This window comes from Terrapene carolina, unplaced genomic scaffold, assembly GCF_002925995.2.
Source record: "Terrapene carolina triunguis isolate 2854851 unplaced genomic scaffold, T_m_triunguis-2.0 Scaffold449, whole genome shotgun sequence".
NCBI classification, from domain to species: domain Eukaryota; kingdom Metazoa; phylum Chordata; order Testudines; family Emydidae; genus Terrapene; species Terrapene triunguis.
In genome coordinates, this window is record NW_020664800.1 from 658715 (window position 1) to 685060 (window position 26346).

A 26346-nucleotide genomic window follows, 5' to 3' on the forward strand; every position below is an offset into this window, starting at 1 on the left:
CCCTGGGTCACTGGTAACTCGCTCCCAGGGCGGGTCATTCAGCAGGAATTTTGGATGTGCACAGAACACAGACAGGATTGGTTCCCATATGGTTACAGAACTGCAGTAAAGTGGAACAATTTTCAGCTTGTGTGATTGAAGGATATCTGGATGCATATTATAAGACTGTCCTACATAAATGAGGAAAAGTTGAGGTGCCTTTATTATTCTTTTGAGTGGGATCCACATACCTGCCTTGCTAGGCTTCAGATAGAGAGGGGCACTGTCCATTTAGTCCACCTAATTCTTTCTTTGGGGGAGAGCCCACGGCTGGGGCGGCAAAAAACCTAGAGCTGGCTCTGTCCCTACCATTCACAGCAAGCTGCAGCATGAGGTTTCAGTGCCACACTCCTTCTCCCTCCCTTTCCTGTTAATTGCAGCCAAGGGAATGCTGGGAAATGTAGTTCTTTCCCTGCTCCAGGGCCAGCTCTATAGGCAGGGAGCTAACCAAGGAACTACAGCTTCCAGGGCCCCCTGTTGGTTCTCAGCTCCCATGTTGGATTCTTGCGCCTCTGCAAATTTGCTGCCCCAAGTAACGGCTTGCTTTGCTGGTGCCTAGAGCCGGCCCTGGTCACAAGACACGGGCCGGATGCAGGCATCACTGGGGGATCCTCTGCCCTGCGGTATACAGCAAGTCAGACTAGACTATCTAAAGCTCCCTTCTGGTCTTAAAACATCGGGATCTAAATGGGTCAAAGGGACAAGGCTAAATCCAAGCATCACCCAGTCAGATCCAAGCTCTGGCACTCAGGTTTGTCTCTATTTTTGGCTGAAAATGCGTCACAAGTGCAGCCAAGGGCACATGACCAGATCTCCCTCTAGCAGCAGCCCACATCAAGGCAAACAGCCTGCCACTCCCTCCTTCAGCTCACGTGGCAGGGGCCTGTATGCCTGGTGCGGAAGGGCCTCTCCTGCTCGGTGTCCTGACAGGACTCACTCCATGACACCTCTGCAAAGCTCCCTGGAGAGCGTGGGGTTGATCCGAGATGCTGCTGGGGGGCGTCTCACTCAGTCTAACTTCAAAAACAGTAGGGTTACCATACGTCCGGATTTTCCTGGACATGTCCAGCTTTTTGGTCCTCAAATCCCCGTGTGCTCTGCCAGGGCCGGGGCCGGGCTGGAGCCGGGGGCGGAACCAGGGCCTGAGCCAAGCTGGCCAGAGCCGCTGGGACCGGGGCTGTTCGGCTGCCGGACGGCGCCGCTTGCCCAGGGCCGGGGCCAGCATGCTCGCCCGGAACCGGGGCCGGCGCCCCAGGGCCCGAGCCGAGCCAGGCCGGAGACGCTGGGGCCAGAGCCTCTTGGCCGGGGTCAGCCGCCGGAGGGAGCCGCTCGGCTGGGGGAGCTGGACTGGGCGGCGCCTCCTCGCGCCCCCTCCCCCCCCGTCAGCCCCAGCTTACCTGCTGCCTGCCTGCTTCAGGCTTCCCGCGAATCAAATGTTCGCAGGAAGCAGGGGAGGGGGAGGAGCAGGAGGGCGAAGCGTTCAGGGGAGGGGGCGGAGACTTTGGGGAAGGGGCGGAGTTGGGGCGGGGCTGGGGGCAGAGTTGGGGCGGGGCCGGGGCCCCGTGGAGTGTCCTCTTTTTGGACACTTAAAATATGGTAACCCTAAAAACAGCCACTTCAGCTCTGCTTCGGGGTGAGACCTTCACACCCCAGAGGCAGATTCCAGCCCATGCTGCGATTGCTCCAGCTCCTGCCTGCAGCCCTCAGGGCCAATGCTAGCTCCAGTGCACGCAGAGGTGAAGCTGACCCGACTGTCACACCACAGCAGCCAAACGAGAGACCAGCCAGGAAGGGAAGCAACCCGGCTCCCCTTTCACTTCAACAACAGCCTGGTTCTGCCCCATGGCAGCAGGGAGGAGAGTCGGACTCAACCGCCCACGGCTCTATCCCCAGGACCTCAGGAAAGGCTCCTAGGGGCCGGCCTGGGAAGTGATATTCAGCCTCTTCACCAAGTCCGACTTCCGCAGGCAGGGGCGTGGTAATAACTGGGCCTGATCGGAAGTTCAGCTGTGAGACGCCTCTGAGGGCCAGACGCTGGGAATGAATCACTCAGTGACTGACTGTTCTGTTCATTCCCCCTGGGGCACCTGGCACTGGCCACTGTCAGCAGACAGGACACGGGCTAGATGGACCCTTGGTCTGACCCAGGCTGGCCATTCTTATCAAAGTTCATAAAGTGTCACAATAACCTATAACAACAAATGCTGATGGGAAAAGGTACAACAGTGAGACAAAGACTGAATTAGTCCAAACACAAAGGCCAACTGATGTAACTCAAGGACTGTACTGAGATCATACCTGGTAAACAAGTGAACTGTGGGACTGGAAATCAATGGACCAAAATTGGGTTGAAAATTAGGTCTAATTGGTGACCACATATAGACTATTCCACCCATTTCTCCCTTTGGGGGGTCATTAAAAAGATCCTTTTGGGGGGAAAATGAAGAAAAAGAAAACTCAACAACTGCTAACTGAAAGCAGGGGAAGGAGTGAGTTTTACCATCATGGCTGCCGGCCGCACCGTCTCCTGGGACCCTCCAGAACACGGCTAACCCTTTGTCCTCTTAATCCCGAGAAAAGTCCTGAGCAGATCGGGCCAGAAAAAAGGGACCCAGGTGATACTGTCAAGTCCCCTGCTCTGGCTAAATGCCAACCACCACCTGGGATGTGTCCCCATCCTCCCAAGTGTCCTTTCCTTTCTCCACCTTATTTCATCTCTTTCCTATTCCTCTCCTATTTCCTTTTGTCTTAAAGCCTGGCTTAGCAAACCAAGGTTGCCCATTTGTGCCCAGAAAGGCTAATGAAAGCAATCCCCTAAGCAGCTTGATGCTGTTGCAATGTGCCAGTTCTGACAATGGCTAGTGAGACCATGGGCCATGCCTGTGGTTTTCCAGCAGGGAGGTTGCAAACAAATGCAAGTCAACACCAGAGACAGAAACTGCATCTTTAAAACTCTGCTGTTCTTTTCTCTTCCCTCTCTTGTGGCTCAGGGTGTGGCAGTGAGTGGCTGATTTAGCAGGTCATGCTCTTCCCTTGTCAGTACCAAGCAGCATGGGACTAGGTGGTGGGATCTGTCAGAGGAAATATACATTTAGCACCCTGTCCCTTCGGAGTAGGTAGAGATCCCCATGGTATTTTACTTGTATGGGAAACATTAGGGACACTGGCCAGGACCCCAGTCATTAATTTTAGCCCAGATCATCATATTCTGTCCCAGTTTCAAATGGAAACAGAAGGGGCAGAAAGCTACTAGGGGAGAGGCTGTTCTAGATTTAACTTGGCAAATAGGGAGGAATTGGGTGAGAATTTGAAAGTGGAGGGAAGCTTGGGTGAAAGTGATCATGAAATGAGAGTGTTCATGATTCTAAGGCTTCTAAGGAATAAGAGGGGAAACAGCACAATAAAGCTAATGGATTTCAAGAAGGCAGACTTTAGCAAACTCAGGGAGTTGGTAGGTAAGATCCCATGAGAAGCAAGTCTAAGGGGAAAAACAGTTTAAGAGAGTTGGAAGGTTTTCCAAAAGACATTTTTAAGGGCACAAGAGCAAACTATCCCACTGAGTAAGAAAGATAGGAACGATGGCAAGAGACCACCCTGGCTTAACCAGGAGATCTTCAATGATCTGAAACTCAAAAAGAGAGTCCTCAAAAAGTAGAAAATAGGTCAAATTACAAAGGATGAATATAAACAAACAACACAAGTATATAGGGAAAAACTGGAGAAATGGTTTGAAGTAAATAGGATGAAATTCAAGAAGGACAAATGCAAAGTCCTCCACTTAGGAAGGAGCAATCAGTTGCACATGTACAAAATGGGCAATGACTGCCTAGGAAGGAGTACTGAGGAAAGGGATCTGGGGTCATAGTGGATCACAAGGTAAATATGAGTCAATAGTGTAACACCGTTGAAAAAAAAGCGAACATCATTCTGGGATGTATTAGCAGGAGCGTTGTAAGCAAGACACGAGTAGTAATTCTTCTGCGCTAATTAGGCCTCAACTGGAGTATTGTGTCCAGTTCTGGGCACCACATTTCAGGAAAGATGTGGACAAATTGGAGAAAGTCCAGAGAAGAGCAACAAAAATGATTAAAGGTCTAGAAAACATGAGCTATGAGGGAAGATTGAAAAAAATGGTTTGTTTAATCTGGAGAAGAGAAGACTGAGAGGGGACATGATAGCAGTTTTCAAGCACATAAAATGTTATTACAAGGAGGAGGGAGAAAAATAGTTCTCCTTAACCTCTGAGGATAGGCCAAGAAGCAATGGGCTTAAATTGCAGCAAAGGCAGTTTAGGTTGGACATTAGGAAAAACTTCCTGTCAGTGGTTAAGCACTGGAACAAATTGCCTAGGGAGCTTGTGGAATCTCCATCATTGTCTAACCTGCTCTTAAAAATCTCCAGTCACCTGTCAGGGATGGTCTAGATCAGGGGTGGGCAACTTTTTGGCCTGAGGGCCACATCTGGGAATAGAAATTGTATGGCGGGCCATGGATGCTCACAAAATTGGGGTTGGAGCACATAGGAGCCGCAGCGGGGCCATGCATCTGCTTCCAGGAGCCACGTGGTGCGGCCTCCGACCCAGCACCGCGGCTGGAGCGGGGCAAGCCCCAGACCCAGCACCCCGGCTGGAGCTTGCAGGCCAGTTTAAAACACCCCATGGCCCGTAGTTTGCCTACCCCTGGTCTAGATAATACTTAGTCCTGCCATGAGTGCAGGGGACAGGACTAGATGACCTCTCGAGGTCCCTTCCAGTCCTACGATTCTCCCTTCGTTCGCTCTCCTAAGCCAGTATGGAGTGTGGCTGTCGTTCCACCCCAGAGACAGCTGGGGATTAGATTCCCACGTGCTTTGGAGTGAGCAATCCAGCTCCATCGTGTGCATCTCTGTAGAGAGACGATCCAGTAGATACTCTGGGAAGGCGGCCCTATAGAAGTGTTATAAATGTCCGGTATTCTGATGGAGCATCATCCATTTATTTGGGACTACAGGGGTGGGGGTGCGGAATAATGGAGTCATTTGGTACATACGCTAACAGGGGTAATAGTTAGCTTAGCATTGAGAAGTTGGGTGCCAGCACCCCAAGGTGCTTCTGGAAGGATACTGTGTGGGAAGATCATGGACTCTCTCATAAACCTCAAGGACAAGAGGGCTGCAGATCCACAATACCATCCATGTGAGGCAAAGGGACTATGGCCAGGACCTGAAAATGTTACCAGGTGCCTACTAGCCAGGAGCCTGAGGGCTAGGCTACACTAGAAGCGATAGCTGCGCCGCTGTAGCACGTCTGGTGAAGACGCTCTATGCCGACGTGAGAGCAGCTCTCCCTCTGACATAGCGGTGTCCATACCGAGGCTTAGGAGGGTGCAACTTACCTCCCTCAGGGGTGTGTGTGTCTTATTCACACTCCTGAGTGACATAAGTGGTAGTGTGTACAAGCCCTAAACCCACAAGCCAGGGAGATACAAATTCCACGGGAATGGGGGCTCCACCAGCAAAACCCAAGAGCAGCCCGTCTTGGAGAAGGGCCCAGCCCCTGCCAAAACAGCATGGAAAGGCCAAGGATGCTGTCTGGGAACTCTATGCAGGGCTCTGCTTTTCGTACCAGCCTCTACCACCCTCATCTAGATGCCATTAGGAGGAAGGAGCTTTCTGACTGTCTCCCTACTCCTGAGCCTTCTGACTGCTGCAAGAGTGGACTGCCTCCCCCACTCTGCCCGTCAGCCTGTTTTATGGGTCCTTCCCAGGACTAAGATCAGTGCCTGCCTCGGTCTTGTCAAAAGTTTCTGGGAAGCATTGTGAAATTGACATGACTGTTGTAGGTGTCACTGCTGCCCACAAGGATCTGAAGAGCAGCCTGAAACTGACCAGTCTTGTCACTTTCGTTAACCTGCTGCTGCTTTGGAAAAGCCCTAGCATGGGCAGAGCAGTGGTGCACTCAGACAAACACCACCGCACTGGTCACATTTCGGTGCTTCTCTTTGTAACTGTATGGCTAGAAACAGGATTAGACCTATGTTGTTAAAAATGTTGCAGAAATTGATAGCTGAGACCCACACACCCCCTAGGGAAAACTTCCCACTCTCACACAGATGCAAGCACTGCACACTGGGCCGTCCAGTTATCCGGGTAGATACCCAGGAGAGCTCTAGGGGGATCTGATGGTACCCATCCATGCTGCTGGCTTTAGTCAAGGACATGCGCACGTACATCAAGCAGGAGTCTGTTCTTCTGGTGAAATGTTTACTGTCTATGGTGTTCCTAAGGCACCTGGACTGTGGTACCAAAGCACTGCAGTAAGCGTACGAGTAGGGCATAAGCCTGTCTTTCAGATCATCTGTTGGGAGCTGTTTTTACTGAACCCATTGTAAGGATTAGGAATAGTGAATGAGCCTGTTCTTTAAAGTCACCCTAAGGTCATGACCTTAGGACTGTTACTGGATAGTTATGAGGAGTCATTAACTGAGAAGGGACTGGCCAGTCCACAATAGCATGCTACTCTGTTACGCCTATGACAGAGGGACCAGCAAGATACCACTTTGCTCTGAGTAATCTATGCAAAGAGGTTTGGTGATAGTGCAAACACATGTAACCATCCCCCACAGATAACCACCCCCATCCCGCACACTTGCAGTGGTAGAAGTCAGGTGGAGGGAACTGGCTGGGCAATCATCACGAGAACAGATGTCTTTATCTGCCATAGAGATACCAACTGCCCAAGACATCAGGTTAGTCAAGAAGCAACAAATTTCTCTGGGCCATGAGGCAGCTGCTGGTGCCCTGCAAGAAGAGGGTTAAATGCTGGAATGTTGTAATCTCCTTACCCACCGATGTAAAAGTGATTTAAGGTTTGTGCCCACTGAGCACCCAGCACACCATAGGCATCAAATCACCCCACCCATCCCTGCAGGGGGAACAGTCTCTGTTCACAGATGACAGTCAAAAGTCCTGCAAGTGCAGAACCAGCAGCTCATTCCCAGTCATTCTAAGCCCACAGGATAAGGAAAAGGGGGTGGGGGAAGCTTGACCAGGAGGAGGGTGGGGGTTGGGAAATGGATAGGACCGAAGTCAGGAGACCATGGCTTGTTTCAGCTGAACTGACTCACAGAGATCCGCTTATAGTTCAAAATGCTACATAAATCTAAAGCCAGGCCAGGAGGGAGGGCTTCCCAGCACCCCCATGTACAACAGCAGGATTAGCAGTGCCCGAGGATGTTAATTACTTATAAGAAAAATCTGCTGCTTTTCTAAACTCAAAAATACACTGGGTTTGTCCAATACACTCCTGACCCTCTGCCTGCCTTGGCTGGTAGCCCTGTTTGCTCAGCAGAAGCTTCAGTAAATTCTGCTATTTTGACCCAGACTCTGACAAACATTAACTATTGCAGCTTGCACGAGATATCCCCTTCTAGCTGTTTGTTATTTCATATCACTGCCTGTGCCTTCAGCTCTGGGAACTGACAACGCCTAGACAGTGCTTGTACAGGACACAGCAGTCCTTGTCTATGTGCCCTGCACACAGGCTAGGGATGTGTGAGATGTCACAGGCCACACACAGCACCGGCTGTGGTTCTCAGACCGAGCAGCGTGCCGTGCCCGAGGAGGCAGCCTGCTGGAGTGTCCATTTGAAAACCGCAATTTGCGTGTTTTAAATGGGGAAATGCCAACAGTTAAATCACCAGGACCAGCTTGTGGCAGCAGATCACATGGGGGGGCCAGGGGGAGACTCTGGGCTTGGTTTCATGCGCCTCGTGATACAGGCACCGGCAGGTCTGATAGTCTCCTGCCCAAGAAACCATCTGCCCAGCTGCTGAGGTGGTGAGTAGCTAGAAGGGGAACATCCAGAAAGAACAAGCTTCTGCCTCACACGGCGACTTTCTGCTGCTCAGCCTGTGTCCACACTGAGGCAGTGCTCCAGGCAGGGGGCAGGACACCCCCACCCCCACCCACTCTGCGTCCCCTGCCCTCCCGGGCGCGGCGCGGGCTCTGGAGCCATCTTCCCCAGGAGGGGGGTTACAGCAGCCCAGGGCCTGCACCGCTCCCTCCTCTGCTGCTGGGCGAAGGCCCCAGCCGGCCACAGGGCTCCGAGCTGCCAGAGGAACCTCGGGGCTCTCCTGGGCCCAGCAGAGCCTGGCAGGGCAGGAGCAGCAGCTGAAGCAGGAAGGCGCCACCCCCCAGCGGGTCCCCTGGCTCGGTCACCCCGGGCTGCAGGCGGGGACCGGGACAGTCGGAGGGGCGAGCTCCAAGCCGAGCCCCGCGAGCCGGACTAGTCCGGGGCGGGCTCGGCGCGCTGCCCCCCCGGCCCCGGCCAAGCCCCGCCCCGGCCCCCGCCGGCAGGGGCCCGCCGGAGCAACGGGCCAGGGGCCGCGCGGGGCCCGGGCCATCCCCGGCTCACCTGGGCCTCGCTGCCGCCGCGCGCTGTCCCGGCTCCGCTCCGCACCGCGTGGGGGGCCCCGCCCCCCGGAACCAGCTGGGCCCGGCCCGGCCCCGCCCCCCGCCAGCTGGGCGCAGCGCCCCCGGGCGGCAGCCAGCGGGATTGTAGCGCCCTGCGCCCGTCTCCTGCCTGGGACCCCACAGCCCGACCCCCATCTCAGCTCCTGCCCGGGACCCTGCACCCCGGGACTCTGCACCCCCCAGGCCACCCTGGCTCCTGTCCCAGACCCTCCTCCCCTCAGCCCCCCCACAAGGCCATTCCTCCACCCCCAAAAATGTTTAAAGAACAGGCCAGGATCTGGGTTTGCAGATGCAGAGTTTCCTGCATCTTCCCCTTTCCCCTCACCCCAGCCATAGGCTCCCTTGCTTTGCCCGGGTGCTGAGCTATCCCCTGCAGTGCAAACCAGCCAGGAGCAGGGTGACTCGAGCTAGGGGAGCCTCCCAAGGGATCCCACAGCTATAGCAGCCCTGGATAGATGGCTCAGCCTGTGGGGAAGCTCTGCCCAGGCCCCGGCTACAGGGGGCGATCAGACAAGTGAAGGTGACTGAACCAAAGGGATGATGTTAGAGTCTCTAGCCCTGCAGGGATGTTCTCATTCAGGAGGAAAGTGATCTTAGTTCACTTTAGCTCAGAAGTTCTCAAACTGTGGTGGTCTGCGAGCTCCATTCAGGGGGTCCACGGATAGTTCCCTCTAAGGTGCACGCCTGGGCGGCCGCACACAAGACAATGAAGGGCGCAGGCGTGGCTCCACTAATAGGTGCCTGGACCCTGGAGAAGGCGCACATGTAAGGTGAGGTGGTGGCCTTGGGGGGAATAAGGGGTAGGTGGGACAGGGAGGGGGCAGTGGGGTGAGAAGGGGGGGGGGATTTGGGATGTGCAGGGTTGCGGCGGCCAGAGAAAGAGGCAACTTTCCCCAGCTCCAGGGCTGCAGCTGCCAGAGAGAGACACCCCCCCTCCTTCCCAGCCCCAGCTTAGGGGCTGCCGTGGCAGGGGAGAGAGGGCACATCCATCGCATTAGAAAGGTAAGACTACTGATATTAAAATATGAGTTGTGTGCTTTTATTTGTAGAACAAAAAAATTAATTATTACTTTTTTTTTAATATAGTGCTTTTATCCCAAATGCTTTACAATAGTTAGGTATCGGTACAAACAACATTTGGAAAGATCATTAAGTGGTCTGCCAAGACTCAGCAATTTTCAAGTGGTCCACGAAAAAAAAAGTTTGAGAACGACTGCTTTATCTAAAACCCTCCTCCAGCTGCTCTTCCCCAGGCCGTAGGGAGATGCAGAGCCAGGCCGTGCTGCAGCTGGGTGGGGCACAGAGGGGAAGGCCTAGAGCAGCAGGAGGGAAGGACAATTAAATAAACATTAACTTTTTATTTTAATTATAATTGCAATCTGATTTTTCAAATAAACAATTTATTGTAATTCTTGATACAAAACGGATACATTTCTGTCATTGATCAAAATTATACAAAGAAAAGAGAATGATTTAAAAGTCTTTTTAAAAAGCTTTGAGTGAGAGAGAACTGATTTTTTCTTAAAAAATAAATATTGAAGGCTGGTAAATGTCACTCCAACAAGCAGGGAGTTCTAGAGAGCACTGCTGGGGAGAGGGTTTTTTCAGCAGGTAGCAAGGGGAGGGATAGCTCAGTTCTATGAGATAGGTATATCTCCAAGGTGCTTCGTGGTGTGAAGAGATTCTTACAGGTAAAGATCTTGGCAGGTCACTTAAGTCTTTTTTGAAAAATAATTGGAAAACTTGATCCATACCAAGAGTGCACTGAGTTATTTGGATGTTCATTGTTCCTGTTCCATCTCCATTGTACTGAAGGGGAATACGGGGCAAGTTGGGAAAGGAGGGGGGGAAGAGAGTCCACTCAAGACAATAATAGGTAGACCCCTACCAAATTCACAGTCTATTTTGATCAATTTCATGGCCAGAGGGTTTTTTAATTGGTCAATTTCACCTTTTCAGATGTTTACATATGTAATTTCATGGTGTTGTAACCCTTGGGGTCCCAACCCAAAAGGTACCCTGAGGAGGGTCTGATCTTCCCCCTCGCCAGAACAGCCGCACAGGGGGAAGGACAAGTCCTGTCCCTCCCAAGCCCAGTGGGGGACTCACAGCCAAGAGCCCCCAACTGTGGCGCTTCCATCAGCAGGAGGAGATCGACCCCACCTCCACAAACCTTCTTCAGCTGCAGGAACCTCTAGGGCTGCTGCCCAGCTCCAGAGCTTCAGGAGGAGGCAGTCGGAGGTGGGTCTGATCTCCCCCTGAAAGAGGCTGTGCAGGGGAAGGACAAGTCCTGTTCCTCCCCAGCCCGGCTGGGGCTGGGGACTCACAGCTAGGAGCCCCTGGCTGGAGAGCTCCCAGCAGCAAGGGTGAGATCAGATTTCACGGGGAAGGGCTTATTTCACAGTCCGTGACATGTTTTCCATGGCAATGAAATTGGTAGGCCCCTACTAATAGGCGATGGCTGGCAGTTCCCCATCTCAGGGGTGCGTGCGTGGAGTCTCCATCTGAGCAGCCTGCAAGAGACACCAATTTTGTGTGTATTGGCTTTTCACCCTGAAAGTGTCACCCATACATTGACACCGGAGTAGAGGGGAAGAAAGTGAAAAGACCAACTGAAAAACACAATCTGATTTTTGTTAACAATCTCATGATTTTGGTTCTCTTAAGGTTGGCGGTTCTGGAGACGCTACCCAGCTTCCCCACAGCATGTGTGAGCACAGTGAGCTCACATGCAAACTGAATGGGCTGGGGGCTGAGTCTGCTGCCTTACCTACCAAAGAAGCCATGGGAGATCCTGAATCACTGCCATGGAGTCCCCGGGCGATGCTCTGGAACTGCTCCCCACAAAGCCAGTCAGGACTTTGGGGAGCCTCCTCTCCCATGGAGCAGACTGTCTTCAGGGCAAGAAGCTCACATGGCTTCACCTCCTGGGTCTGCCCTTGGAGCATTCAGCATATCCCCCTCCGTGCGCTTCCCACAGCGAGTCCGCCTAGGCGGGGTCCTGGGGAAGCCAGAGGGTCCTGCACGCACCCCTACTTCGCAGTCAGACGTGACTCTCAGCCAGCCAGTAAAACAGAGGTTTATTAGATGACAGGAACACGGTCTAAAACAGAGCCTGTAGGTCCAGCGAACGGGACCCCTCCACCGGGTCCATTCTGGGGCCCAGCAAGCCCGACACTCCCGTCTGCCCTCACTCCTAGTCCCCAGCCAACTCCAAAACTGAAAACCTCCTCCAGCCCCTCCTTCTCTCCTGAGTTCCTTTCCCAGGCCAGGAGGTCACCTGACCTCTTTGTCCTCCCACACCTTTAGCATCCCCTTGTAGGGGGGAAGGGCCTGGCCATTAGTGGCTAGGCGACAGAGGGTCGGTCAGAAACTGAGGCACCCACACAGTATTCAGAGGAAACATTAAGAACAGTCCCACTTCGTCAGAATCACCAAAAATAGAGGGGGGCAGGGGAGAGTTCAAAGACTTGCCACTGAGAGGGAAGATGGTTTCCTCAGATTCACACAACCAAGGGCATCCACCCTGACGCTTTTAAATTAATTTGTTTGTGTCTGTCTTTTTCTCTTGCTTTTGTGTTTTTACTGCTATTGTCACTTACTGGAAATTCACCAGTCACCATCCCACCACTGTGTCATGGTTGAGGGCTAGCTGCACCTCTGCCTCTTCTGCGGGCTCTCTCTGAGTGCACCCCTCCGGGTCTTAGGCCTCAAGGCTTCACCCCTCTGGGACAGAATCTTGTGATTTTCCCCATGCAGACTGGGTCTTGGGCACCGCCTCTATGCACCAACCATGATCACGCAGCAGGCCCAACCAGATATCCTGATTTTATAGGGACAGTCCTGATTTTTGGGTCTTTTTCTTATATAGGCTCCTATTACTCCCCACCCCCGTCCCGATTTTTCACATTTGCTGTCTGGTCACCCTAGTCTCATCTGAAGGCTTAGGCAGGCCTATGTTAACCCCAAGAACCCCACTTTCAGTCTGGGTTCATCTCAGTTCCAAACTCTGTCTCCCCTGTTTAGGGAGTGTGACCCTTTATTGGACAGGCCGAGTCTTGTGTCTGCCTTAAGCCAGTTTATGGAGCCCATGAGGGGGACAGAGTTAGACTCCCAGTGAATAGTCCTGGGTGGTTGCTGTGGAGATTGTACCTGGGCTACTGTCTATCTTCATGCATACATTTCCCAGCCAACCAGCTATTGAATTAACCCAGTATGAATAAAGTAAACACCTTTTCAATATTCAGACAAACAAACACAGCACATAGTATTCATAGATTACAGGAAGCTGGGCCGGCTCTAGGCACCAGTGTTCCAAGCATGTGCTTGGGGCGGCACTTTGGCCCTTTGGGTAGGGTTACCATACGTCCGGATTTTCCCGGACATGTCCGGCTTTTTGGGCCTCAAATCCCCGTCCGGGAGGAAATCCCAAAAAGCCGGACATGTCCGGGAAAATAGGGAGGGAGGGCCCGGCGGTGCTCGGCTGGGGCCGGGACGGGGACGGGGCCGGCGGTGCTCGGCCGGGGCTGGGGCTGGGGCCGGGGACGGCAGTGCTCGGCCGGGGCCAGGGCTGGCGGTGCTGGGCCGGGGGTGCTCGGCCAGGGGCCGGCGCCCCAGGGCTCGAGCCAAGCCGGGCGGGAGACGCCGGGGCCAGAGCCTCTTGGCCTGGGCCGGCCGGCTGCCGGAGGGAGCCACTTGGCTGGGGGGCCGGACTGGGCCGCGCCGCGCCCCACCCCACCCCAGCCCCAGCTTACCTGCTGCCTCCCTGTTTCAGGCTTCCCGCGAACATTTGATTCGCGGGAAGCAGGGGAGGGGGAGAAGCAGGGGGCGGAACGTTCAGGGGAGGGGGCAGAGTTGGGGCGGGGACTTTGGGGAAGGGGCGGAGTTGGGGCGGGGAAGGGGCGGAGTTGAGGTGGGGCCAGGGCCCCGTGGAGTGTCCTCCTTTTTTAAAACTAAAATATGGTAACCCTACCTTTGGGGCAGCACTTTTCAAGGGGCAGCACTCCGTTTTTTGTTTTTTTTTGCTTGGGGCGGCAAAAAACCTGGAGCCGGCCCTGACAGGAAGCTTCAAATCCATCACAGGCTACTACGTTTTTATCGACCTGCCGAGGATCACAATTAGGATCTGACTCCTAATCCCTTCCCCCATGTGTCCACTTCAGAGGCTGAGGCACCCTATGCATGTGGCTGCAGTAGTAAGCAACAGCAAGTTTTGCTCACCGCATTGCAGAGATGGGCACCCTGCTGGCACTGAGCAGCCTAGAAATGGGGCTATGTCTCAGGCCTAGCTAGAGAATTGGTGATGATGCACTTAGCAGCTGCAAATGAAACTTCAGTAACCTATTGACAGTGAAAAGGGGATTGTAGATTTAGTTCTGTGCTAAAGGAAGCCTTGGAGTGAGACCATGCTGTCTTAGCATGCAGTATTCTCCACCGTCAGTGATTGCAGGATACACTGTAAGTGAAGGGTAAGGGTCTCTTCTGTTGCTGCTAGAAGCCTGCCCTGTGTAACCCTCACCTTTCAGATCTACTCATGCCGGAATAAGTCTCCTCTTCACATTTACACTCTTCAGCCCCTCCGTTTGTATTAAACCCAAACTTTCTCCACGTGCTCAGTGTGTTAACGGTTAGAGACCCAGAGACCATTTAATGAGTTAGTAAAGTCAAGAGCTGGAGAATTTCATGGGGATTGTGGCAACGGCTAAAAGCCCCACTCACAATCTGGGCCCCACTGTGCGAAGTACTGTAGAAACGCAGCTGGAGAGATTGCTGCCTTCCACACATCAATGTAGTCATAGTCTTTTTTCTCCTCAAATTCTGCTCTCAGCAGGAATGGGAAACCAGTACAAGGGAGGAGCCAGTATTTACCTGTCCATCGTAGGGAACTCCAGCGCAGAACGTGTTTGGATCAAAGAAGCAAGTTGAAGATCCGTCAAACATAGGGTTGCCAGGCATCCGGTTTTCGACCAGAACGCTTGGGTGAAAAGGGACCCTGGCGGCTCTGGTCAGCACAGCTGACCAGGCCACTAAAAGTCCAGTTGGCTACAGCGTCAGCAGGGAAGGCAGGCTCCGTGCCTGACTCCCGGGAAGTGGCTGGCATGTCCCTCCGGCTCCTAGGCGGAGGGGTGGCCACAGGGGCTCCGTGCGCTGCCCCCCGCCCGCAGGTGCTGCCCTGAGCACCGGCTCTACAGCTCCCATTGGCGGGGGCTTTTTATAAGAGCCTCCTTTGGGGAGGGAAGGAAGACCTCAAAGAAAGTTAGCTTCTCTCAGTCTCTCTTTAACGGGTTGTAACTGATTACCACTCTGGAATGCTGCAAGGATGATTATACTCAGCTACTAAGCCTGCGACTAGGGTGACCAGATGTCCCGATATTTAACCCTTTGTCCTGCGTCCCGATCAATGTAAGATTGGGACGCCGTTTTTCCTGATATCCAGGTAAAATTTAAAACTTGGTACAGTAGAACGTCAGAGTTATGGACACTTCTGGAATGGAGATTGTCCCTAACTCCGAAAGTCCATAAATCCAAACAAGATGTTACGGACTTCAGCTACTGTGGGGGGTAGAGGGGATTAGGGCTGCAGCCACGGGGAGGGGGTCAGGGCTCTGGGCTTCTGACCCTCGGAAGCACCAGAGCTCAGGGTTTTAGATCTGAGGTGAGCGCTGAGGCTCAAGGCTTCAGCCCCATAGATCTGCTCCCAGTTTCAGCCTCATTGGCTGCGCCAGGGCTTGGGGCTTCAGAAGCCCTGTAGCTCTGTTTCTGGCTTCAGCCCTGTGGGGGGCACTGGGGCTTTACTACGAGGGGAGCACTGTTTTTTCCCCTCCCCGTAGCCAAAGCCCCGAGCCCTGACGCCTGCCCTCCCCCCCACTGAAACTGGGAGCAGAGCCGCGAGGAACCCCAAGCCCCACTTCAGTCCCACAGCTCCATTCCCAGCTTCTACCGGGGGGAGGACGCCGCCAGGGGAGGGGCGCTTCACAGCTCCGCTCCTGGTTTCAGTGGGGTGGGGGGGGACGGTAAATCACCCCCCCTCCACATGTCCTGATATTTTACTGTTGCGATCTTGTACCTGTGACTGTACTGGGCCAGCCCCAAATGCAGCCATGAACTCAGAGTCCCTTGAGGGTGAGGAAACAGTAAGTGTGAGGTAACACAGACTCGGCCAGAGTGCTCAGGCCTGGGAAGGGAAGGGAAGGATGGGCCTTCCAAACACTACAGACACGGTAGGTCAGTCAGAACATGATGGGTCGTAAAGCAAGAGACTCCCACTTGATCGTTAGCTTTCTGATTCATCTCACTTTGGAGATGAAAACAACTTTTGCCACTGCCATAGCCAGTCAGCCACACATCACACCAGCTCCCAGCACACACTGCCAGATCACCTGCCTTGCAAGGGTTCCCTGTTGCCATTTCTCAATCCACCCCCCAGGATCGGGGGATGCTAGTTTGATCATGTTCCTGTCCCAGATCTCTGCATGGTAACACTCTCTGCAGTGGCCAAGCCAGATCAGGGTTCCTGCACAACTTCAACTTCTAAATATTCAGGAACTTGCCAGGGTGGGCGTCAGAGAAGTGTTACGTAGTGACTCCTGAGACAGACACCCATTGATTCCGCAAAGGGAGACTGAGCCAACACCATCCTTGTTAGAACTCCACCAGGTCAATGGAGTTTTACACAAGGGATGAATTTGGCCCATTTATTTTAACTAGTTCATTCTTTGCCTCCTCACCCCCTTTTTGTTCTGTGATGCTTCCCGTGTTTAAATGAACTGAGTTAACTGCATGAGAAATAACAAAGTAACAGAGCCCAATGCATCAGCAGAAACAAATGTGCCATGGATGCCCATTCTCTGGCTGGAGAGCGCCTCTTTCTGTGGAGGGGCCGAGGCCAACTGTAGTCAAGGCTAGCTGATAGTGATGTGCTTGGAACTTAAATTACATGGGTGCAAATTAACAGCAACCCAAAGCAACTGATCAATATCAGCCTGGAGCTCCCAGCAATCTGAGGAGAGAAGTTTGGTTAAACAGTTGAATGGCTCCCCGCACCAGGCGGCTGAGGAAGGAGCTTGGACATGGAGGAGCAGGAGGAAGGCTGCTTAGGCAATACACAAACCAAACAAGAATTCTTTCTACTTTGGTTTAGAAAATCAAGCCGTGAAATGAAGACCAGCTAGGAAGGCTGATGATCTGTACACAGTAGATCTACATTTTAGTCAGGATTGGTGGAAAGGCAGAAACTCTCCAACACACACATGGGAAAATCCAGCTCCTGGTTGCAATACTGCAGGGCAGTCCCCGGAGCAGTGAACTGCCTGATTTCAGGGGGATGAGCACCATCTGTTGACAAGTCCAGGAACACCATGAATAAGCAGAGGGATAGTCCTTTCCGTACTGGTCTTACTAAAGAAACAGCCTAACAACTGTCTAGGCTCCCATGCCGAAGCAAGGAAGTGAATTCAAGGACACCAAAGCTGAAGCGGAGCTGGTGGTGGCCTGGGTATCTGCTCCCCCACTGAGGGAGTTTGTGCCCCCTTTGTTCCCCATTGAGGGGTTCTGTTGGACCCTTGGCTGCTTCAGGATTCCCAGACAGCAGCAGCTGTAGCTCTTCTGCAGCTGGGAAGTAGGTTGCAACCTTTCTCTCAGCCCTCGCTGCCATGATCCACCCCTTGGTCGCCCCCAGAGTGGATTCCTGCTAGACACTCTCCAGCGGGTTCCCTATGAGGAAGTCTCAGAAATAGCATCTGCACTTGGACTGGAAAGGTTCTGCACAGATCTCGACTCTTGCTGGAGCAAGTAACAGTCCTGGATGAGCCTCCAAGAAGGCCCCATCTCCTGCAAAGACAAGTTTCACCCTAGTGGTAGCATTGTGCCAATGGAGCAGAGTTGGTGAGAGCACTCATAGGCCCAGAGAATGACACAATCTCTTTAGGTATCCTACAACCAGATCATTAGATGTTTTGAAAATAAGGACCAAGACCTTGAACGTGATGCAGTATTCTATGGGAAGCCAGCATAGCAAGCAAAGGACAAGGATGATGTACTACTAATACACTGTGTTGCTGAGGAGACACTGACACCCGTTGTACCAGCCAGAGTTCATACTTTCAAGCCCACAAAACTGTACTGCTGTAATCCATCTGGGAGGCAGCAGCTTGTCTGCTGTCGAGGCTAGGTCAGCACCTAGAATGTTGGCCAGAAGACTGCATCCCAACCAGAGAGAGAATTAATCTGTTGCAGATGTGGGATACAAGGGCTCTCAGCAACAGCAGAGTGTTGTAGTACTTCTGGCCAGCAGGCTGACTGGTTACATTGTGAGCAGGTGTCTTGGATTGGTGTAAACCACATTGTAGCTACTAGCTCTTTGAAACCTCACCTTCTTCCAGCAAGCACCACCTCAGCCTTAGTAGGGGACTCAGTGAGCAAAGCAGTCTGGTGACAGAGATGCAGCCAGGTGAATGAAGACTGTAGGGCCACCCTCTACCTAACATCCCTTCACTTCCTTGCTTTAGTTCCATGGTTTGACTGAATCCAAACTGTGAAAGGTCTAGGACAGTTTCTCTCAACGACCTGTCCGTGGAGCAGCGCCCTGACAGTTTAGGAAGGCAACAAGCCGGTCTCTGGTCTCAAAAAGGTTGAGAAACATGGACTAGATTTTCTGCACAAGCTCAGTAAGATGAAAGGCCTCTCAAATGAGTGTCCTATCCACTGGACTATGGGATATTCTGATGAGGGTCTCACTCACTCTTGTTGAAGCTATTCCACTTTAACAATCAATTGGGCCAAAACCAGAGTCACTCTATAGTCTAGAGCACTCACCTGAGAAGTAGGTGATCCTTGTTCAAATCCCTTTGCATCAGGCAGAGAGGGGAATTGAACTGGGGTCTCCTACATCCTGCGGGAGTTCCCTGGCTACAGGTTATATGAAGTCTTCTTCCTCCTGATTTACTCCTTGCAACACGCCAAGTCCCTTTATGGATCCAAGCCCCCATGACTCGCTCACAGCAGAAGTCTGATGACATGCCCAGTTAAAACCACTCTTCTTATCATACTCCTTCAGCAATTTTATGTGAGGCTGGCACCTGTCTTTGGCTACATGGGCAGTTTGTGGTTGTGTAACTGAAAATAGCTTCTATTATTACTGTCTGGAGGAAGTAAGCACCGGACCCATTTCCATAGAGAACTTGGCTTTTATTTAAATAAAATACTGTTCCTTCCCAAGAGGAGATGGAGCTCACGTATGTATTACAAGAGAAAAACAGAGCTGCGAGGATGATCTCCTTGTATAACTGAACACCTTTACAGAGACAGTCACATCATCAGTTGTTTTAAATGTGGAGTCCTGCAGCAGCTGAAGAACAGATCTTTGCTGATTGTCAGATAGTGACTTCCTCCATCTGGGATCTGCATGTAGGAGTTATCATAGCTGTAGCAATGTGAGAGCAGCATAACTTCTGCAATGTTTGCTCTGTGTGTGTTGCTCCAGCAGAAGTGAAAAACAAAGTTGTGCTGTTTCATACAAGCACTCACTCATGTTTTAACTGGTATATCAACAGAACTGGTGAATTTTTAACAATTTTTAACTTATTTCAAATTTTTCCAACTTTCCTTTGTCAGATTTTAGTTTAGGTCAAATAAGAGTTAAGTTTTTCTTTAAAGACTACACAGAACTGGGTTATTATTAAAGGATGAGCTCCTCACAGGAAGTACCTTCTCCACATGTAAAAGGGGAAGGTGTTCAGGAGCAAGACCTCAAGTACAGAAAGACCAAAACTACTACAAGTAGGAAAAACAATTAAATTGGGATGACGCTTCCTTTAAAACTTCCATGGGCCCGATCCACATTACCTTGGGAAATAGTTTGCCAGAAACTCAATCCAAACCTTCCCCCAGCATCACACTTGGGACCCAGTTAAGCTTTCTTAGCAGTTACTTTTCTTTCAGGTATTTTTATAAAAACCCTGTCAGGCTCTCAGTATTTTTTTAAAAACAAAAATAAGCACTTATGGTATTAAGTTATGTTACAGAAGCACAGTACAGTCCTTTGAATTTGACTGATCCTGGGCAGAAGAGTCAGTCCTGTGGAGAGCTGATCCTTGTCTACTGGGACTGTCAGTCACTTTCGAAAGAGAAGGCACAATCAGAATGAAAGGATCCAGCTAAGACAACCTCAATCCCCACCTTATACAAAACCCTCATCTGCGCAGCATTCTAAACCATTAGGGCACCTCTCTAACATATTACATACAACCTAAATGCAGCAGGCCTAAGGCCTATTAAATTCAAACTCAGACCTAGTTAGCAAAAACAAACTTATTCAACACTTTTCTGCAGATTCTCCTGCACAGCTTTCTCTGTTGGAATCTCTGAAATTCCATTTTGCATCACAGAACAAATCCAGTATTAAAGACCAGTCATTTACATCAATCAATGGCTTTTCAGAATCTGGAGAGAGTGTGCCAAGTGCCCCATGCAATGGGGAAGACGTGGCCTTTCCACTCCAGAAGCTGTGTCAGTCTCCTCAGGGTGCCCGCCTACATCTGAGAATTAAAGCCAGGAGGGATGGGCCCCAGAGGAACAACATGAAGCTTTGCTGGAAACTGGAAAACAAGAGGACACAAGAAGGTTGATTTACAGTATTTATATCCCTAGGAAGAGAGCCCAGGCCCATGTGCATGTCTGTCTCTCCAGGAAGCTCAGTTATCTACTTCTTCATCATCATTTTGTTCCTCCTCCTCCATCCGTTCATCATCATCATCATTCTCCTCCTCCCTGCTCTTGTCTTGTTCTTCAGAGTCTGCCTTCTTATCTTTGTCTTTCCTTGCTTCTTTCTTGCCTTTTTGCTCACGCCTGTAAACTAACAGAACAAGAGAACTACAATTAGATACACGTATGTCATTGTATCCATTGTAGGGACAATCTAGAGGTGGCTCCCTTCCTGTGACCCAGGGTCTCCCCTTACTCTCCAGGCTTACAACAAATGGAGCACTGACCCTCTTGATAGCAGATACCCAACCTGTTATTTGAGTTGTGGTGATAGACTCCACAGGAAGTTATGTTAAGTGCTGTTCAGCAGAAAGATGGCGAGAAGGATACAGGAGCTCATGTGCATTACGCAGAACACAAGACTTCCTCTACACAGAAGTGATGGGGGAGATAGATTAGATGAGTCACCTTTGTGAAATTACATCATATCAGTTCTATTAAACTACATGTTCATATGTCCCCATAAAAATTGCAATGTCTGGCTTAAAAAAAAAAAAAAAAAAAAATGATTCAGGGAACATAAGAGTTGGATGTCCAAACTTCTGGGTAAATAGGACTCAGTGTCATTAGGACTAATTTATTGTACAGTTAGAGAACACGTTACCTTCCAGTGATTCCTTTAAAGGGGCTATGAATCTCTGGAACTCCATTTCCTCCATGGCTGAGAGGACATCTCCAGCATTCAGTGTTTTCCTCTTCCCTTTCACTGCAAAGTTATTTGCACTAAAGAGAGGAAGAAGAATTAATATCAAAAGAGCAAACCAACCCCAACTACTGTCTGTTTAAAGGGAGAGAGCCAACTTAAAAAACAATCAGCAAAGAGTCTTGTGGCACCTTAGAGACTAACAGACGTATTGGAGCATGAGCTTTCTTGGGTGAATACCCACTTCGTCGGATGACATGCATCCGATGAAGTGGGTATTCACCGACGAAAGCTCATGCTCCAATACGTCTGTTAGTCTATAAGGTGCCACAAGACTCTTTGCTGCTTTTACAGATCCAGATTAACACGGCTACCCCTCTGATTCTTAAAAACAACCTCAGCCCTCAGAAATGTTTAATCACTATTATAAGAAATACCTAGGATGACTGACCGAGAATCTAACTATAACAGAATAAAGAAAAAACCACCTTTGTTTACATTGTGCATTTATGTGTATATAGTCAGTTTCATTGTTTCCCTGTATAGTCAGGGAGTTTTCCATTTATGTGGGTTTTTCACACATGTAACAAGAAAGAAAATACATATTTAAATCTGGTTGTAAAACTATTAAAAGTGGCAGGGCGATTCAAGGACACTGTAACAAATATGTAGTTACTACAAGTGTAGTTGAATTCATTTTTTAAAAGTTGACTAGTATTCAAGTTGATGGTATACCTTTTAATTTTATTATTACATTTTAAAGATGTTTGAATTTCAACTGCTATAGATTTAAACAGAGAATTTAGGTGCAGGAGGAAGCTAAACCCTTTAAACCTGAATGAGTAATTTAACATACACTATGAAACATGCCTAGTTAGTTCCTACACTACTTAGGTTAACACTCAGAAGGGAAGTCGTAAGGCTACAATGGGCTCACATACCCCAAGAACAAGGAGCCCTTATGTAAATTAATGTTTGCTATAAAAAGGCTCTATAATTTTATGATCAGTGTTTTCTGAAAAATGATAAAGCGTAGTGATAAAGGTAAATCAAATGTGACGGTTCAGGACACAAGGTGATCACTGAAGGCGACAGGAAATAATCCACCACCACCTCTGTAGGCCCCCAGGATGTATATATTGGGCAAGTAACTGAGGGCATTATGAAGCAGCAAATACTGGCCACTGACACAGAAGCAAAGCATTTGCCCTGTTGATTTATCACTAGCCCCTCTTTGAAAGTTAGCATGGCAGCATTCTACTTACTCAAGAAACTAATTTTGAACATAAGATTATGTTACACAAAGGTCAAATTACAAACTAAAACCAGATGAAACTTTATAATGCCTCATTTACATGAATGATAAACATGCCTTTCATTACAGCTACTGCAAAAATCCTCTCCAAGAGAGCCATTAAAAAGGCTAGCTGCAGATCAGATGGTCCATTGGATCAGGTCACCGGTGATGCTTACCATGATGTTGCATACAACACAAACACACTTGCAGCTCGAGATATTGCACTCCGAGCTTCTTTGGAAATGTTTACTCCATCAGGAAGCTGGGAAAAAAGAAATGTCATTTTATCAGACGAAATTCAAATCATATAAATCTGGAGGCTAACAAGTCCTGTCTGAAAGGACTGAAAGCCATCAGTTCAGTCAACAATAAATGTGAGAAAATGAATTTTCTATAGTATTTTAATGAATCCTAATGTGTGCCTCGGTTTCCCTCTGCACTTTGCCCTGTTACCCAGTGGAAGGAAAAGTATTAAGTCTGGGGCAGTGCAGAAGATCAGATGTGGGGGTCACCTTCTTGTTTGGGCTACAGTGAATAGAGTGACAGGAATTGTCTGGACCCTGCTGAAGGTGACTCCGTATCAATGCAGAATCCCAAAGAGACGATGGAAAAGCCCCAGTGACCAAAACAATGACACCTAGGAAACAGCAACAAAGAGAAAGAGGTTTCCTCTGCACCTCTTAGCAGGGAAGCTGAGCAGAGACCCCAGCTATAGAACAAAGGACTGACACATGACCAGCAGAGGATAAGGGTGGACTTCTGGTTCTGGAAGAGGCTGGCTGCTCTCTCCTGGGTCTCACTAAGGAGTCAAAGGGAGATAGATCCTGAAATGGAGTTCACTACACGTTGGCTGGTGAATTGCTCTGGTTTGACCAGAATGGACTATGCTTTAACCTTTTAATCTGTTTTGAAAATGCTACCTGGGGGTGTTAATGCAAATACTGGTGAGGTGCATTAGTCCCTGAAGAGTGTACAAGTCTCTAACCAGGAGTCTATGTCAGCTGGACTCGCTGGGCAGAGCTCACAGTGTGAAGCAGGGGTGCTGGAGCAGACACGCAGTCTAGGAGGTGGTGAGGCTGCATGGCTTACCCTGAAGGACGAGCGAGACCCCTTGGAGTCTGACACATTAAAGGGGTTCCTTCAAGAGCCTGTTTAAAAGCTGGAGCACAGCACAGATCCATGACATAAGGCTAGAAGAATGCTGCTGCATAGATAATTGTCCTAACCCATTGCTCTGATTATGTCACCCATCTCTTTGTATCCCTCCACTGGCTCCCCTTTCTCTAGTGTTTCAATCATAAGATACTTATATTCACTTTCAAGACCCTTAACAATCCCGACCCTACCTATCATTTCTTAGTCACTACTGAGATGTTGACTCTCACCTCTGATCGGCCCATGATACCAGCCTCCATCATGCACTTGTTAAATTTTCAAATGAGCCCCTTTGGTGCTTTCTCCCTGCTGCCCCTCATGCCTGGGAGGAGGTCCCCGCTAAGTATCTGCAAAGCCACCTCATTATCCTCCTTCAAACCCCTCCTCAAAACTCTCCTTTGCCAGGTTGCCTACAAAAACCCTAACAAAGAGTGAACTTGTCACGATGCCCAATATTATCCTATTGTTTCCTTGTACTCCTCCATCTGCCTATATCCACCTCTTGTCTCAGGTTGTGAGCTCTTTGGGACAAGGACCTTCTTTTTGTTCTGTGTTTGAACAGCAACTAGCACAATGGGATCCTGGCCCATGACTTGGGCTCCGAGGTACCACAATAATACAAATAATAATAATAAATAATATTCCAGATACATCAAACATCTAAGTACAACAAGAAGCTGGTTAACTGTGAACGGGCTTAGCCAGATCAGGAACATAGCCAGAAGACAGAGGGAAAGTAACTTTTGTAGCAGCAGTGGACTTGGCCTCTGCCTCAATCTTAGTCCATTTAATTGTTTCCAAATTCCTAACATAGAAGGATATTCTCATAACGTGCAGCATCCATCCATTGATCCTTCTTGGTCTTTTGGATAAGATCATGCCTAGCATCAATTTAATGACTGAGACATATTGTATCTCATTTGCTGGCAAGGAACTGGACTTGATCTAGTAGCTATTTTCCTTCTTTACTCTGCTCTTATTTTGGGAGCTGGTTCAAGCATATACAATATTGTCAGTGCTCTGTAAATTATAAGAAATTTACAACTATCTATCTTAGGGTTTTCTGTGATTTCCCATTACCATAGTATGTGGCTGTGCAGAATCGAAATGTTTTCCAGCACTCTGAATTATTTCAGGTTCATGGTAAATGAGGCAATGGATGCAATATTAGATCCTGGGGAAAGGGGGGAGGAAAGCAGCATGGGGGATAAGTAGGAAAAAATCCTTTTATCCAGTACAGTTTATCTGTCAGAAAACAGTCTCTCTTCCATCTCAATAGGTAGTCAACTTGTTCTTTTGCCAGCTCAGATAAAGTTTGCTTGGCATTAAATAGAATACATATCTTTAATTTAAATACAAAAATATTTTATGGCAGATTATTTAAACAAGTAGAACCACTGCACCCAGCAAATGACATATCTCTCACACCAGCTAAAGCTGAAAACGAAATGCAAGCTTTTGCACTTGGGATAGTTGAAAACAACCCAGAATTTTCTACGTTGAGCTCCTTATAAAAGCTACAACTTAAAAAAAAAAAAATTCCACCTGAAAATGTTTTACCTACTACTCTAAAAAATAATATATACAAGAAAGATTACAGAAAAGTATTTCTCTATTTTTCCCAATCTACCTTGAGCATTTGACAGCACTAAGCATAAAGAATTTCATTTTACCATGAATAGTCAGCTTTCCCTGTTTGAGTAGGTCTCTCTCAAACCAACAAGGGGCAGAAAAAACGCTAAAAAAAAAGGTGACCGTAAACCCACAAGAATTGTCAGGGCTTTTATTAGTAAATGATAAGAAATTCAAGTTGACAACTTTCCTGTTAAACTGTTCTATCATCTGCAACACAAAAGGAGATTAAAAAATTACACAGCATAGGGCCCAGTTTCTGTATAACAGGCACATTTTACTTCTTTATGGTTTTCAGTCTTCACTTCAATCTTCTTGCACACTTCTATATCTCTGATAATACTCACTGCTTCTTTAATTATCCGTGTGATGACAGCATTGGGCAAGTTCAAGTCCTCTGGTCTTTCCGCCATCTTTGAACACCTAGAACTGAAATGAGAACTAGTCATCAGATAGTTTTTCTGCTGAGCAGCTCTGCTTATAAAACAACACTTGTCTCACTATTACAGTGGTTATAAGTAGTTCTGCTATGTAAAGTGTACTCAGCAGCTCTGCCCCTGTGTTTAGGCTGGCATCTGCCTACGAATGAGAAAATGTCTGTACCACTCTTTATTCCTGGTATCTCTGTAGAACCAAGAGAACATTGACTCCCTGGATTTCTTTTTCTTAACTTCCTGTGCATAGTCAACAGAGATATTAAATCAATTTCAATCACTTAACCTGAGCAAAACCCGCCACAACAGTGGGGCTACTCAGCTGTCAGCAAGCGCAGGAGCTGCAGGATCTGGATGCTTGGGGAAGAGGAAAAGGCAGGAAAGAGCCCGGCTTGGTTCTCAGATCCCAGAGGGAGTCTGCAGGGCTGGCAGTCAGCCAAGCCGCCCGCTGACTTGTCAGCTGAGCAGACCTGGAACCTCAGCGCGCCAGAGCCAGTAACAGCCCGTCTCACAGCACAGCTGCTCTTTCGGGCGGGCGTTACAGGGAAATATGTTGCGAGTTTCCCGCCGGCCCTAGGAGAGCTGCCCCCAGCCCAGCCCAGCCGAGCCGCCGTTGGGCACTGGGGCAGCGCGAGCCTTACCCGCCACCAGCCTATGAACGGACCCCCCGGGGGGGGGGGTCAGTGGGAGTCACAGCCCAGCCCCGCCCGCGGGGCCGCACTACACCGCCGGGGCCGGGAGGCCGTACGGCGGGGGCTCGCTCTGGGAGCGGACTGGCGGCGGCCGGGGGGGGGTCCGACGGTGCCCGCTCCCTCACGCCCCGCACTCACGGGGCAGGGCGGCCGCCGGCCGCGTGCAGACAAAAGGCCCCGCGAACCGAACCGCGCGCCCAGCCCTTGACCTCTCACCTCTGACCCCTCCCAGCATGCAGTGCG

General features: G+C 49.9%; 2 protein-coding genes across 5 annotated transcripts in view; both read right to left on the minus strand.

Moving 5' to 3' along the window:
- Nucleotides 1-8495, minus strand: part of ALAD (aminolevulinate dehydratase) — a 31501-nt gene extending 23006 nt beyond the window's left edge. The window contains exons 1-2 of one of the 2 annotated variants that reach the window (XM_029913101.1): nt 8432-8456; nt 6669-6816 (exon numbers count right to left, since the gene is read on the minus strand). The gene's annotated coding sequence lies outside the window, so the exon portion shown is untranslated. Of the gene's footprint in view, nt 1-6668; nt 6817-8431 lie in introns of both variants that reach the window. The other variant, XM_026658476.2, reaches the window with a different exon arrangement.
- Nucleotides 8496-18654: 10159 nt separating this feature from the next.
- On the minus strand, nt 18655-26313 carry POLE3 (DNA polymerase epsilon 3, accessory subunit). Of its 3 annotated transcripts, none has more exons than XM_024205298.2 (5): nt 26242-26313; nt 25325-25406; nt 22367-22452; nt 20855-20973; nt 18655-20341 (listed from the first exon to the last, which is right to left on the minus strand). In XM_024205298.2, the coding sequence occupies exons 2-5, from the start codon at nt 25388-25390 to the stop codon at nt 20181-20183; spliced, it is 432 nt and encodes a 143-aa protein (XP_024061066.1). In that variant the 5' UTR covers nt 25391-25406; nt 26242-26313; the 3' UTR covers nt 18655-20180. The 3 variants fall into 3 exon arrangements, with proteins under 3 accessions (XP_024061066.1, XP_024061068.1, XP_024061067.1); XM_024205300.3 differs by lacking the exon at nt 26242-26313 and adding an exon at nt 26053-26099; XM_024205299.3 differs by lacking the exon at nt 26242-26313 and adding an exon at nt 25698-26000.
- Between the last annotated feature and the right edge of the window lie 33 nt (nt 26314-26346).